At 43.6% G+C, this 14,485-nt stretch overlaps 1 protein-coding gene across 1 annotated transcript in view; it reads left to right on the top strand.

Annotated features, from left to right (window-relative positions):
- The window catches only part of plxna4 (plexin A4), a 186,645-nt gene that overhangs the window by 9,685 nt on the left and 162,475 nt on the right, over positions 1–14,485 (top strand). Inside the window, exon 2 of the mRNA XM_077709697.1 lies at positions 7,616–8,940. Coding sequence (XP_077565823.1) covers positions 7,717–8,940 — 1,224 coding nt within the window. The 5' untranslated portion in view covers positions 7,616–7,716. The remainder of the gene's footprint in view (positions 1–7,615; positions 8,941–14,485) is intronic.

Raw genomic sequence — 14,485 nt, 5'->3', positions numbered from 1 at the left:
CGCCGGTCTTTTGGTGGCCGGTCTTTTGGTGGCCGGTCTTTTGGTGGCCGGTCTTTTGGTGGCCGGTCTTTTGGTGGCCGGTCTTTTGGTGGCCGGTCTTTTGGTCGCCGGTCTTTTGGTCGCCGGTCTTTTGGTCGCCGGTCTTTTGGTCGCCGGTCTTTTGGTCGCCGGTCTTTTGGTCGCCGGTCTTTTGGTCGGCGGTCTTTTGGTCGCCGGTCTTTTGGTCGCCGGTCTTTTGATCTCTTTTGGTCGCCGGAAAAATGATGACAGAGTTTACTGTTGAAACCAGCTCTCAAAATTATATTAATGAGAGAGTTTAATATCTAAATATATACTGTTTTCAGCAGTACTTAAACAAAAGACCAGTGACCGGCGAACAAAAGACCGGCGACCAAAAGACCGGCGACCAAACGTCCGGTCACGTTGATTTTTTGTGAGGATCAGTGGTATGGAAAAAAAACTTTTACAAAAAGGGCAATTTGTTTTGTGTGTACACTTGGGTTTTTACGTAACATTGTGGCTAGTGAGTGTAAAATATTCCACGTGAAGCACCACTCATGATTAGCTGCAACATTAAAAAGAGATTTTCAGTGTGCTTGCGGTAGTAGAGAGCTGGCACCTCCAGAGAGGGAGTGACTAAAGACTGAGGAGTGGCGAGATGAAGCAACATGAGGAAGACGTGTCGGGACTGGAGATGATGCTGGCGTGCAGCTGACGGAGGCGAGAGCTGATTTGTCAGTCGCGTCCCCCTCGTCCACGTCTGGGAAATTGACGGCTGAAAAAAGGAGGAATGGCTTAAGGCTTTGAATTCGTTACCAGAAAGAAACAACTCTGCCTTTTTAAACATTGAACAGTGATTCTTGGCTTGCAGTGCTCTTAATTAAAGAAAACTCTCCAGTCTTTGCGATTGTGAGGCATATTCTCAAGAAAAAATGTTAGATATAGATGATAGGGAATTATGAAGGAGTGGCTTTTGGAAAACACTCTTTGTGCAACAATACATCAAAGGCTACTTTTTAAAGGCACAACTCCAAGGGGTTGGAATTTAGAGGCCATTTCTGGATTGGTTTTAATAAGTGAAGGCGGGGGGGGGGGGTGTAAAATATTACACAGATGGTGGAAAAGATAGGCAGATGTCGGGTAAAATCCGCCGGGTACTTGCGTTGGATTGCTTCTTTTTTTCAGACATTACAAGGGAAGTATCTCGTTCCGACATTGCTTATACAGTGGTACCTCGAGATAGGAGCTTAATTCGTTACGGGAATGAGCTCGTATGTCGGTTTATTCATAACTCAAATGAATGTTTCCCATTGAAATGAACGAAAAACTAATTAATTTGTTCCGACCCTCTGAAAATACACCAGAAACAAGATATTTTATTTGGTCAAATTCGCCATCCATTAACAAAGTAACAAATACCTAGTGGTTTAATATTACTAAAATATGTTTAATTGGACTAAAATGTGATTAATAGCACTGAAATGTGATTAATAGTACTAAAATATGTTTAAGGTACTAAAATGTGATTGATAGTACTAAAATGTGATTAATAATACAAAAATGTGTTTATTAGTACTAAATATGTGTTTAATAGTATAAAAGTGTTTAATAGTACAGAAAATGTGTTTAGAAGTACAAAATGTGTTTAATAGTTTAAAAGTGTTTAATAGTACAGAAAATGTGTTTAGAAGTACAAAATGTGTTTCATAGTACTAAAATGTGTTTCATAGTACTAAAATGTGTTTCATAGTACTAAAATGTGTTTAATTGTATTAAAATTAGACGCATTACGAGGAGGGGAGTAAGAGGGAGAGGCTTTTTGCACGACAACACGCTCGTAACATAACATAAACAAATTTAAATGAACTTTGATTACAATGCTGACACTAAAAAATACGTTTAATCTATCCTTACACTAGACTTAATTCTAATTTTCTTTTAAATTTGTATACCTTTCTTCTCCCGGGTTGGCTCTATTTGCCCCGCCTCAACCCTGACTTTCAGATGCAACCTATCGAGGGTTGTTTGCTTTTGTATTCCCTTCAAAATATTACCAAAATGATGCACACAAATGTCCTCACAATAGGAAAACGCACAACTACTTGCCAACAAAAAGTAGTATATACTCCTCTTGTATTAGCCAACAAGCCATTCACATTGACGAATGGCAAAAAAACAAATGCAAAGCTCCGCCCAGTGCTCGTAGAGACATTACACGAGGGAGTTGCGACCAGAAAGACAGTCCCCATGATGTTCTTATGTGCAGCCTCTCCTGTCCACTTTACGCTCGCATATCAAAATTTGTCTCGAATCTAAAGAAAAATATTTGCCAGAAATTTTACTCGTCTCTCAAGATATTTGCCCGAAATTTTACTCGTATCTCAAGATATTTGCCCGAAATTTTATTCGTATCTCAAGATATTTGCCCGAAATCTTATTCGTATCTCAAGATATTTGCCCGAAATTTTATTCGTATCTTAAGATATTTGCCCGAAATCTTATTCGTATCTCAAGATATTTCCCCGAAATTTTACTCGTATCTCACGATAGAAATTTGCCCAAAATTTTACTCGTATCTCAAGATAAATATTTGCCCGAAATTTTACTCGTACCTCAAGATATATATTTGCCCGAAATTTTACTTGTATCTCAAGAGAAATATTTGCCCAAAAATTTACTCGTATGTCAAAATATTTGCCCAAAATTTTACTGGTATCTCAAGATAAAAATTTGCCCGAAATTTTACTCGTATCTCAAAATATTTGCCCAAAATTTTACTCTTTTCCCAAATTGCTCCTATGTCGAGGTACAACTGTACTCATGGCATCGAGTTAAGTAATTTTCAATACATTTACATAAGGTAATGTTTTAGTCATACAATCAATAAAGGAAATATAAGAAAAGTCTGTCTTCCAATTTTTCCAATTCCAACATCTTAATCTCATTTCAATTGCTCTGCCATTCCTTCGGCCCGTCTTCATGATATCTTTGTTGGATTAGAACCTCCCCACTCTTGCATCCAGAGTGGGTATCCGTTGACAGTAATCCACGCCGCTAATCCGCGTCCTGATGTAAACACCCAAGGACGCGGCGGCGGCGGCGGCTCCTCGCCGCTCCCGTTTTCCTGAGAGGAATGAGTGTGCCATCTGTTCACAGTGTTAGTTTAGCCCCATGTCAGGCCTGATCGCTCAATCATTATTTATTTCTGCGTGGATTGAAGGAAGGGGAGGCTAGCAGGATTAGTTCAACGGTGCCGCTTCATTTTATTGTCGCTTGTGGCTATTCATCATGAGATGAAGTTTGAGTTGATGTCCAGGCTAGACTTTTTCACGAGTTCTTCGGCGGTTCCATTTTTTTTCCAACCAAACTGCCGTTTTCAACGTTTGCCGTTTCCTCTGGGTTTCAATTCGTCCCACATTGCGTTATTGGGCAGTCAGACGTTTCGTCGCCCGGATGTTTGGTCGCCCCGGATGTTTGGTCGCCCCGGATGTTTGGTCGCCCCGGATGTTTGGTCGCCCCGGACGTTTGGTCGCCCCGGACGGTTGGTCGCCCCGGACGTTTGGTCGCCCCGGACGGTTGGTCGCCCGGGACGGTTGGTCGCCCGGGACGGTTGGTCGCCCGGGACGGTTGGTCGCCCGGCACGGTTGGTCGCCCGGGACGGTTGGTCGCCCGGGACGGTTGGTCGCCCGGGACGGTTGGTCGCCCGGGACGGTTGGTCGCCCGGGACGGTTGGTCGCCCGGGACGGTTGGTCGCCCGGGACGGTTGGTCGCCCGGGACGGTTGGTCGCCCGGGACGGTTGGTCGCCCGGGACGGTTGGTCGCCCGGGACGGTTGGTCGCCCGGGACGGTTGGTCGCCCGGGACGGTTGGTCGCCCGGGACGGTTGGTCGCCCGGGACGGTTGGTCGCCCGGGACGGTTGGTCGCCCGGGACGGTTGGTCGCCCGGGACGGTTGGTCGCCCGGGACGGTTGGTCGCCCGGGACGGTTGGTCGCCCGGGACGGTTGGTCGCCCGGGACGGTTGGTCGCCCGGGACGGTTGGTCGCCCGGGACGGTTGGTCGCCCGGGACGGTTGGTCGCCCGGGACGGTTGGTCGCCCGGGACGGTTGGTCGCCCGGGACGGTTGGTCGCCCGGGACGGTTGGTCGCCCGGGACGGTTGGTCGGCCGGGACGGTTGGTCGGCCGGGACGGTTGGTCGCCCCGGACGTTTGGTCGCCCCGGACGTTTGGTCGCCCCGGACGTTTGGTCGCCCCGGACGTTTGGTCCCCCCGGACGTTTGGTCGCCCCGGACGTTTGGTCGCCCCGGACGGTTGGTCGCCCCGGGACGGTTGGTCGCCCGGCACGGTTGGTCGCCCGGGACGGTTGGTCGCCCCGGACGTTTGACAACATGACAGAGTTTATTACAATTATATTCATGATAGTGTTTAATATCTAAATATTTACTGTTGAAACCAGCTCTCAAAATTATATTCACCGGGGCGACCAAACGTCCGGTCACATCGTTATCGTGGTTGTTATTTTTTTTGGCTTGAGCATTTTCTTTCTTAATCTCAATCTAACTGTGTTGGATCTTCATTTGCAGGTTGTCATTTTTCTTCCCCACGGTTTAACACTTGAGTCATTGAATAGAAATAGATTATCTTGACAAGCGATAGCTCTTGAACTACATCTCACATCTAGCCAAGAAACCCGCATTTAGGCTGTCATCGAGACCAAACCTAAAAGGTTTTCCTGGCAGATGTTAAAGATTGCTTAAATGCTCTTGGAAATGGGCCAATTTGCTCTTTTAAATCTTACAAATGGTCGTTAATGACTTCACTCGTTGGGCGCGAGCAAGATCGGAATGTTGAGATCGGTCGCTTTTGGTGCTATTTGTCACTTTTTGCCAAATGTGATCCATTCAAGGTGATGAAATCCGAGCGCCTTGTCATGACTTTGACCTCTTGTAGAAGAAGTGAGGCAGTAAAGCTACAATTATTTACTCGGAATTATTATTTTATCGCTTCTTTTCACTTCCAGGGAAATATGGCGACCTGGTGAGATCAGGATTTCAGTTAGTTGTGTTTGTTGCCCTTTTGATTGCCTATTGAATAGCCTTATGTTACCTATCTTATGTTCCTACCTACTGGCCTTTTCTTGGGTCACCCACCTGTTCCTCGGGTGGTCGCGACGTTTGGTCGCCGGTCTTTTAGTCGCTAGTCTTTTGGTGGCAGAGTTTATTGTTGTAGCCAGCTCGCAAAATTATATCAGAGAGTTTAATAACTAAGAGCGAGAGTTTAATATCTAAGAGGGAGAGTTTAATATCTAAGAGGGAGAGTTTAATATCTAAGAGGGAGAGTTTAATATCTAAGTACTGTTTAATTTCTAAATACTGTTTAATATCCAAGTACTGTGTAACATCTAAGTACTCTTTAATATCTAACTACTGTTTAATATCTAAGTACTTTTTAATATCTAAGTACTGTTTAATGTCTAAGTACTGTTTAATGTCTAAGTACTGTTTAATGTCTAAGTACTGTTTAATATCTGAGTACTTTTAAATATCTAAGTACTGTTTAATGTCTAAGTACTGTTTAATATCTAAGTACTGTTGAAATGTGCTCTGAAAATTATATTAGAGAGTTAAATATCTAAGTACTGTTTAATATCTAAGTACTGTTGAAATGTGCTCTGAAAATTATATTAGAGAGTTAAATATCTAAGTACTGTTTAATATCTAAGTACATTTGACTGGCGACTGAAAGACCGGCGACCAAAAGGGACCAAAAGACCGGCGACCAAAAAGAACCAAAAGATTGGCGACCAAAAAGAACCAAAAGATTGGCGACCAAAAGACTGGCGACCAAAAGACTGGCGACCAAAAGACTGGCGACCAAAAGACTGGCGACCAAAAGACTGGCGACCAAAAGACTGGCGACCAAAAGACTGGCGACCAAAAGACTGGCGACCAAAAGACTGGCGACCAAAAGACCGGCGACCAAAAGAACGGCGACCAAACGCCCGGTCACGGTTCCTCGTGGCCTCTGTGTCTGTGTGTTTAAGCTCCTCGTGTTTGTTCATTCCATTTTGTGTTATTGTCAATGTGTCATTAGTTTTTGCTTGGGCTTCATCATTATTAAAGCCTTTTTGAGTTTAACACCTCGCCTAAACGCATCAACAGCAGCAAAAGTGTCATAGCCTCATTGTTTTATCGCACTGCACCCAAGTGACATCGTACGCACTGCCGTATTTGCAGGAAATGCAGTTGTATCTTTTGGGTGTCTTTTTACCACGTTTGTAGTGACCTCATGACATCGCGGTAGGCTCATTTCTGCAAGTGCTAGCATTTTCCATCCCTAATTGTTGTTCCGCTTTTGTGTTAGTTTGCAAAAGACAAAGTGAAGGTGGTGCGCGGCGTGCAGAGTCAGCAGGCATAGCGCCCTGTTGGGAAATGGCTAAAGGTTGCAATTTGCTCCTCTGGCGGAGAATCAGATAGATCAGTGTTTCCCAACCTTTTTTTGAGCTGTGCTACACTTTTGCATTGCAAAAATCTCAAGACAAACCACCATTTTATTCATTTAAAATTAACAATATTAAGTCATTCTCATCAAACTATAGACTGTAAACTTTTATCAAAAGGGATCTAATAAACCGTCAATTTTCACACTGACTATTGTTGCATTAATAAACAATAAAGCAATATAATGATTGTAATCTCAAAATTTTAGGACATTCATTTTGATATTGTTTAAATCTACTAATATTACACGATAAGCAGTTTTGTCACCAAAAGCCTTTTGTAATCAAACAACTTATGGTTCACAAAACATACAAAAAAACGTACTAAATCTCATATAATAATGTTTTTTTTCATTCCTGATATTACAAAAAAAAAAACAGTTTGGTGCAAATTTAACAATGGCAAAAGTTGTCTTTGAATCCAAATAACTTCAAGTTACATAAACATACGCTACAAAAGGACTAACCCATACATGGGCAAACCACAATTGCCATTTCTCCATCATTTTACAAGGTGTACTCTATTTTTATTTGATTTTATTTACAGATTTGAAATAATCAGCTAGCCCAGTGGTGAGCAAACTACGGCCCGCAGGCCACATACGGCCCGGTAGGCTTTTTAATCCGGCCCGCCGATGTTGTCCAATTTTTTTGTTTTACCCCAAAATGGCGATGTCACGAGGAAGCCAGTGGCAGTAGCTCTGTCCACTCATTTTTTTGAGTTTTACAGCCCCTTCATCTTTTTTTAAATGACATTTTAATATTTCTTAATACATTCCGTTTTACTTGACTTTGTATTTTATACTTTTTACTTGAATGATGAGTAATGAGTATGTTAATACTTTAGTCCTTTTTTTCTGTTTAAGTTTTATATGTATTGTTAACGGATGCACTTTTTTATATGTATCGTATCTGGTGCTGACCTGGCCCTTCTGTCAAATTTTTAAAGTCAATGTGGCCCCCGGGCCCAAAAGTTTGCCCACCCCTGCTTTAACTCCATAGTAAGATTTGAATCTTGTTATAGTACAAACGTTTGGGAGGACTCCACATCTCCACAACGTCGATTGGTTTGGCTAAATGTGTCCTGCCTCTTACCATTTTTTTCCCTACTCCCTTCCAGGTGCATCATGCCCTCCATCTTGAAATAAGCTCGATCCCGATTGGCTGACGGCAGTGGTCTGCGCCTCCTTCCCGCTCCTCGCAGCCCTCCCCGGCCTCGCCATGATGTCCCACGCCCAGTCGGGAACGCACCTGTTTTATTTCCTGTGCTCTTTCCTATCCACACTAGCCAGAACGCCGCAATCCCACGGCGGCAATTCCCAAGTGATCACGGCTTCTCTGGAGGAGGAAGCATACGCGTCGTTTCGCAGCGAGAATCCCGAATGGACGTTCAACCATTTAACGGTGGACTATCGCAATGGCAATGTTTACCTGGGAGCGGTCAACCGCATCTACAAACTGTCGCCGGGGTTGGAGGTTCAAGTTTCTCACGAAACCGGGCCGGACGAGGACAACCGCAAGTGCTACCCACCCCGGATCGTGCAGCCTTGTAGCGAGCCGCTAACGCTCACCAACAATGTCAATAAGATGCTTCTAATGGACTACCGGGAAAACCGGTTGCTAGCATGCGGTAGCCTCTACCAGGGCATCTGTAAACTTCTACGCCTGGATGACCTCTTCAAGCTGGGGGAGCCCTTCCACAAAAAGGAACACTACCTCTCTGGGGTCAACGAGAGTGACTCGGTGTTCGGCGTCATCGTCTCCTACGGCAACGCCTCCCCGGATATGCTTTTCGTGGCCACGGCAGTGGACGGCAAGCCCGAGTACTTCCCCACCATCTCCAGTCGTAAGTTAGCCAGGAATTCAGAGGAGGACGGTATGTTCGCTTACGTCTTTCACGACGAGTTTGTAGCCTCCATGATTAAGATCCCTTCGGATACCTTCACGGTTATTCCAGACTTTGATATTTATTACATCTACGGCTTCGCCAGTGGAAGCTTTGTCTATTTCCTCACGCTGCAACCCGAGATGGGAGGCGGCCCCACTACCGGGTCGTCCTCGGCGGGGCGAGAACAGGTCTACACTTCCAAGATTGTCCGCCTGTGTAAGACAGACACGGTGTTTAACTCGTACGTGGAAGTGCCCATCGGCTGCGTCAGCAACAATGTGGAGTATCGACTTCTGGAGGCGGCCTATCTGTCCAAAGCTGGCGCCAACTTGGCGCGCTCACTGGACGTGGCGCCGGACGACGATGTCTTGTTCGCCGTCTTCTCCAAAGGCCAGAAAAGGAGGCCGCGGGAGGAATCGCAGGACTCGGCTTTGTGCGTCTTCTCACTGCGAAAAATCAACGAGCGGATCAAGAACAGGTTGCAGTCGTGCTACAAGGGAGAGGGAACCCTCGACCTGGCCTGGCTCAAGGTCAAAGATATCTCATGCAGCAGTGCGGTGAGTAAAGTTTTGCCTCCATGCCAGATCCGCATTTTCTTTATTTATTTAGTTTTTCAAGCGGGTGTCCAAACAACATTCATGAAAAGTGTGAACGGACGTTTGGTCGCCGGTCTTTTGGTCGCCGATCAAATGTACTTAGATATTAAACAGTACTTAGATATTAAACCGTACTTAGATGTTAAACCGTACTTGGATATTTAACAGTATTTGGATATTAAACAGTACTTGGATATTTAACAGTATTTGGATATTAAACAGTACTTAGATATTAAACAGTACTTAGATAATAAACCGTACTTGGATATTTAACAGTATTTGGATATTAAACAGTACTTGGATATTAAACAGTACTTGGATAATAAACAGTACTTCGATATTATACTCTCTCTCATGCATATAATTTTGAGACCTGGGTTCAATAGTAAACTCTCTGTCAACACAAGAGTGGCGACCAAAAGGGACCAAGCACCAATTAAGGACACGTTTTGGGAATGGAATCATAATTAAAACAGGAATTTGAGGTAAATACATTTGACTGTAGTTCCTTAGTGACCAAATAGTCATTTAGCTTGTATTGCTACTCGTTTTTTAATGAATTTTGGGAGTTGAAGTTGGAAAATCAAGTGTGGCACCCTTTACTGGTATGAAAAAAAATCAATTACTGTTCAGTTTTATTTCACTTTTTAACACATTTACTTTTAATCTAAAGTAAAGGTGAAACGGTTGCAATGAGAGCAACTCAATAGGCACTTGTATTTAATATAATATAACATTTGAGGATGAAAGCCCGGCGACCAAAATGGACCAAAAGTCCGGTGACCAAAAGACCGGCGACCAAACGTCCGAGCATCCACAAAACGATTTACCTCGTGAATAGCGTTTCCATGGGCAGGTTCCCGCTCTGTCTTATTATGATGTGATCTCCACTACCCGCTCACCCTGTTTTAAACAACGCAGATCAACGCGCACTGGCCATATTACCATAATTCCATTCCCCTCTAACAACATTAAGCGATTCACTTCATTACACACACACACACACACACACACACACACACACACACACACACACACACACACACACACACACACACACACACAGTGAAGCGCACACAATCCAAAAGAAAGCAGGACTAAATTGAGTATTTAGACTGCTTTCAAAAGACCCAACTACCTTATTTTTCTTGTTTAATAAAAGTCATCGTCCCCAAAAAAGAAGAAAATCATCTTTTTTTTCCTATCCCATTCATTTACTCTCAAAGTAGCCCACGCTAAATGAACCATTACTGGATGAATATTTCAATGATAAAGCAGCTCTGAATTATACCCGCCTGCTTCTACGCCAAATACCTGCTGTGAAAGTATTTTCATCGTAGTGAAGCAGGAATAATTGTTTGACAAAATACTGCCGTTAACCTTCACAAGCCGAGTAATAAAAGCCTTACGGGTAAAAAAAAAAAAAGCACTTTTGAAAACATTCCAAATTTCTACAATCAGCGGACAATTTGACTGTTATTCCCACAGTTGTAAATAAATGTACCGTATTTTCACGACTGTAAGGCGCACTTAATAGTCCTAAATTTTCTCCAAAATAGACAGTGCGCCTAATAATCCAGTGCGCCTTATATATGAAAAAAAAACAGAAAACCAAAAACGAAAAACCACCACTGTCGCATATTAAAAAAAACACACGCCTGAACTGAAACAATACTGTTAAATACGCAGATGCCATCTTAGTTTACAAAATCTTCCATCATATAGCTCCTCCCCCACTGCAAGATTTTATACAAAAAAAACCCCCCAAAACATCAACAATGGCTGGCTCTAGAGGTGACTGTGTAGTGAGTGCTTCATACCTGGAAGCCAATTTCAATTACCGTATTTTCACGACTATAAGGCACACTTAAAAGTCTTAAATTTTCTCCAAAGTAGACAGTGCGCCTTATAATCCAGTGCACCTTATAATACAGTGCGCCTTATAATACAGTGCGCCTTATAATACAGTGCACCTTATAATACAGTGCGCCTTATATATGGAAAAATGTAATTCATTGAGGATGCGCCTTATGATGCGGTGCACCTTATAGTCGTGAAAATACGGTAATTAGCGTGGACAAGGTCGTAATACACAATTCAGTCACAGTACATCCTTTTTGTGACCTTAGCTGTCCGCAATGTCAGGATATGACCCCTAACCAGGTTTCCATCTTAGGAGTCATGGCGTAAATCTAAGAATGCATTTTTGGTGAGGTTGCACGCGCCGGACTGATGTCGTCTGCCGCCTCCGGGGTAGGATAAATCACGCCTGTGGTGCACGTCTGCTGGGAGAGGAACTGGAGGCGGTGGAGGGGGGTTGCATGCGCCAGGGTTAGCGCGGTGGAATCTTGCCATTTTGCCACGCGCCGCCACAGCGTTAATTCCACCCAACGTTAAAAGAGGAGGCGGACTCGCCGGGAGAGAAATCACACTAGCGTATTACTACACGTGGCAATGGGAAGCCCAGGAAATACTACTGTTAGGTTCATTAAAAATTGTACTTTAATATAATTATAAAACTATACATCTATTAATTGGCTCATCTCTGGTGTTCCATCCTGACTTTGTCCCCCGTCATGTTTTTTTCTCCTGCCCATTTATGCATCAAATCAAAACAATTACAAGGTTATTGATTCGATCAAATTGCGTAAGCAAAAAACAACTAACAATAATCGCATATCAGGTATTCATTAATAACAATTAAGGTCGGAACTTAAAAACAACTCCATTGGAAATTAAACAACTGGGCCTCCATTCTGCAAAACTATTTCATGTCAAGCAAAAAGATTGTCACAATCTATGACAATTTTCGAGTAATTACGAAGGTTGTTGGATAGCGATCACGCTGCATCAACAACAATTTAAGCGTCCATCACAGATCTTCATTGCGAACTTGTATCTCGGAGCGAGGACTCGGTGAAATGTTAAGTCTCCAGGTCAGTGGTGGGCAAACATTTCGGCCCAGGGTTCACATTGACTTTAAAAATCTGACAGATGGGACGGGTCAGCACAAGATATGATACATATAAAAAAGTACATCAGTTAACAGTACATATGAAACATAAACAGAAAAAAGGACTAACGTATTAACATACTCATCACTCATCATTCAAGTAAAAAGTATAAAATACAAAGTCAAGTAAAAAGGAATGTATTAAGAAATATTAAAATGTCATTTAAAAAAAGATAGAGGGGCTGTAAAACACGAAAAACAAATAAGAGTGGACAGAGCTACTCCCACTGGCTTCCACGTGACGGCGCCATCTTGGGGGAAAAAAAAAATTGGACAATGTCGGCGGGCCAGATTAAAAAATCCTAACGGGCTGTACGTGGCCCGCGGGCCGTAGATTGCCCATTTCTGATTTAGCTGCAGTCAGCTGTCCTGGAGATTTACCTCGTTCTTACCCCAGTCCCAAATTTAAGAAACTGTTATACAAAAAATGATTAAATTCGCACAAATATAAAAGTATCCCGGAATAACCCAAACAACTACTTTGAATGAGAGGCTTCATTAAATTGTTATTAAATATCGCATCAAATGGCATAATGGAAGGGAATAGGGATTCCCGGATGCTTTAATCAAACATCTACGTTAGGTTCGTCACCGTCAATGGCGTTTGGATCCAGCAGTAACCATGTGATCAAAGACTTTTCAATGATAAAGACACAATGACATTCAACTCCCACCAGGCATATATTAGTGGCTGGAATGAGCTCAGGATTACAAATAGACTCGGAAACACCGTCTCCCCAAACATTAGCAGCAATTTGCATAAAAAAAATGTTTTGAAAGCAGTCGTGCCAATCAAGCGTTTAAAAGCAAACACTAGCGGCTCCACGATAAATCCTCACCGGCCGTGTAACGGCGGTTGAGTTTTTTTGATTAATCCACAGCGTCCCGATTGAATGTCGTCAGTTGTCCGGCAGATTGCGCCGTGCTACTACGTCCTACTGGCCTCAGTGTTCACCTTGATTAAATCCGGACGCCAGATCACCTAAATCTGAAGAAAAAATTACATATAGATATTTATTGCTAATGTCCTTTTGAGCAAGAAAACTTGTAGTATTGGTGGGATGACCTGAACATATCCATGATATTTTTGGTGCTCGATTGTTTGGTCGCCGGTCTTTTGGTCGCCGGTCTTTTGGTCGCCGGTCTTTTGGTCGCCGGTCTTTTGGTCGCCGGCCTTTTGGTCGCCGGTCTTTTGGTACCCGGTCTTTTGGTACCTGGTGTTTTGGTCACTTTTGGTACCCGGACTCTTGGTCGCCGGACTCTTGGTCGCCGGACTCTTGGTCGCCGGACTCTTGGTCGCCGGACTCTTGGTCGCCGGACTCTTGGTCGCCGGACTCTTGGTCGCCGGACTCTTGGTCGCCGGACTCTTGGTCGCCGGACTCTTGGCCGCCGGACTCTTGGTCGCCGGACTCTTGGTCGCCGGACTCTTGGTCGCCGGATTCTTGGTCGCCGGACTCTTGGTCGCCGGACTCTTGGTCGCCGTACTCTTGGTCGCCGGACTTTTGGTCGCCGGACTTTTGGTCGCCAGACTTTTGGTCGACGGTCTTTAGTTCGACGGTCTTTTGGTCGCCGGCCTTTTGGTCGACGGTCTTTTGGTCGCCAGTCAAATGGTGACAGAGAGTTCAATATCTAAGAGAGATAGGTTAATATCTACTTACTGTTTAATATCTAAGTACTGTTTAATATTTACGTGCTGTTTGACCGGCGACCAAAAGACCGGCGACCAAAAGACTGGCGACCAAACGTCCGGCGAACAAACGTCCGGTCACGAACTTGTAGTATTGGTGGGATGAACCCAACATATCCATGATGTTTTCTGACATTTCCTTTGTTATAAAAGTCAGGATCTAAAGATTTCACCATTTTATCATGCATCGAAATACATGATTGCCTTTATTTTTCAAACTGAGAAGTTTTTATTTTGGGGGGGGGGGGGGGGGGGGGGGGTTTGGGCTCAAACTTTCACTTTTTGCATCATCTGAATCCTCCACATGTTGCAATTCACTATTAAACATTCAAAGCCATCCGATAAAAAAATGAATATGGCATCAAATACATATTATGCCTTAACACTCTTATCATAAACGGGGAAATATGACATCACCTGACTCCTTTATCCGATCCTAAAACGATAAAGCAATAATAATCCAGCCCAAGCATGCCAGATTGTTCTGGAGGATTCCACTGATTGGATAATGTTCACAGCATGAAGTAATCCTCAATCAGATTAACAATGAAGCCATTCTTTCTCCCATGATTATACTTTTTTCCCTATTTTTTTTTTTTTAAACCAGTACTGCTTTATATCAGATAATGTAAAAAAAAGAAGCGATTGGAATGACTTTGTAACTGTTTTCTGCGCAGGACTAATTCAGTTCATCCAAGCTTGCTTTACATAATCTGCTCCAAAAGGGATGAAAATAGCGGGATATGAGAGAATGGCTACCATGCTTGGCCGCACCAAATAATGCATGATCAACAGTAGAAGTCTAC

Source organism: Stigmatopora nigra, chromosome 23 (assembly GCF_051989575.1).
Source record: "Stigmatopora nigra isolate UIUO_SnigA chromosome 23, RoL_Snig_1.1, whole genome shotgun sequence".
NCBI classification, from domain to species: Eukaryota; Metazoa; Chordata; class Actinopteri; order Syngnathiformes; family Syngnathidae; genus Stigmatopora; species Stigmatopora nigra.
Note: the sequence above shows the minus strand (reverse complement) of the source record. Positions and strands in the feature narration are given on the sequence as shown.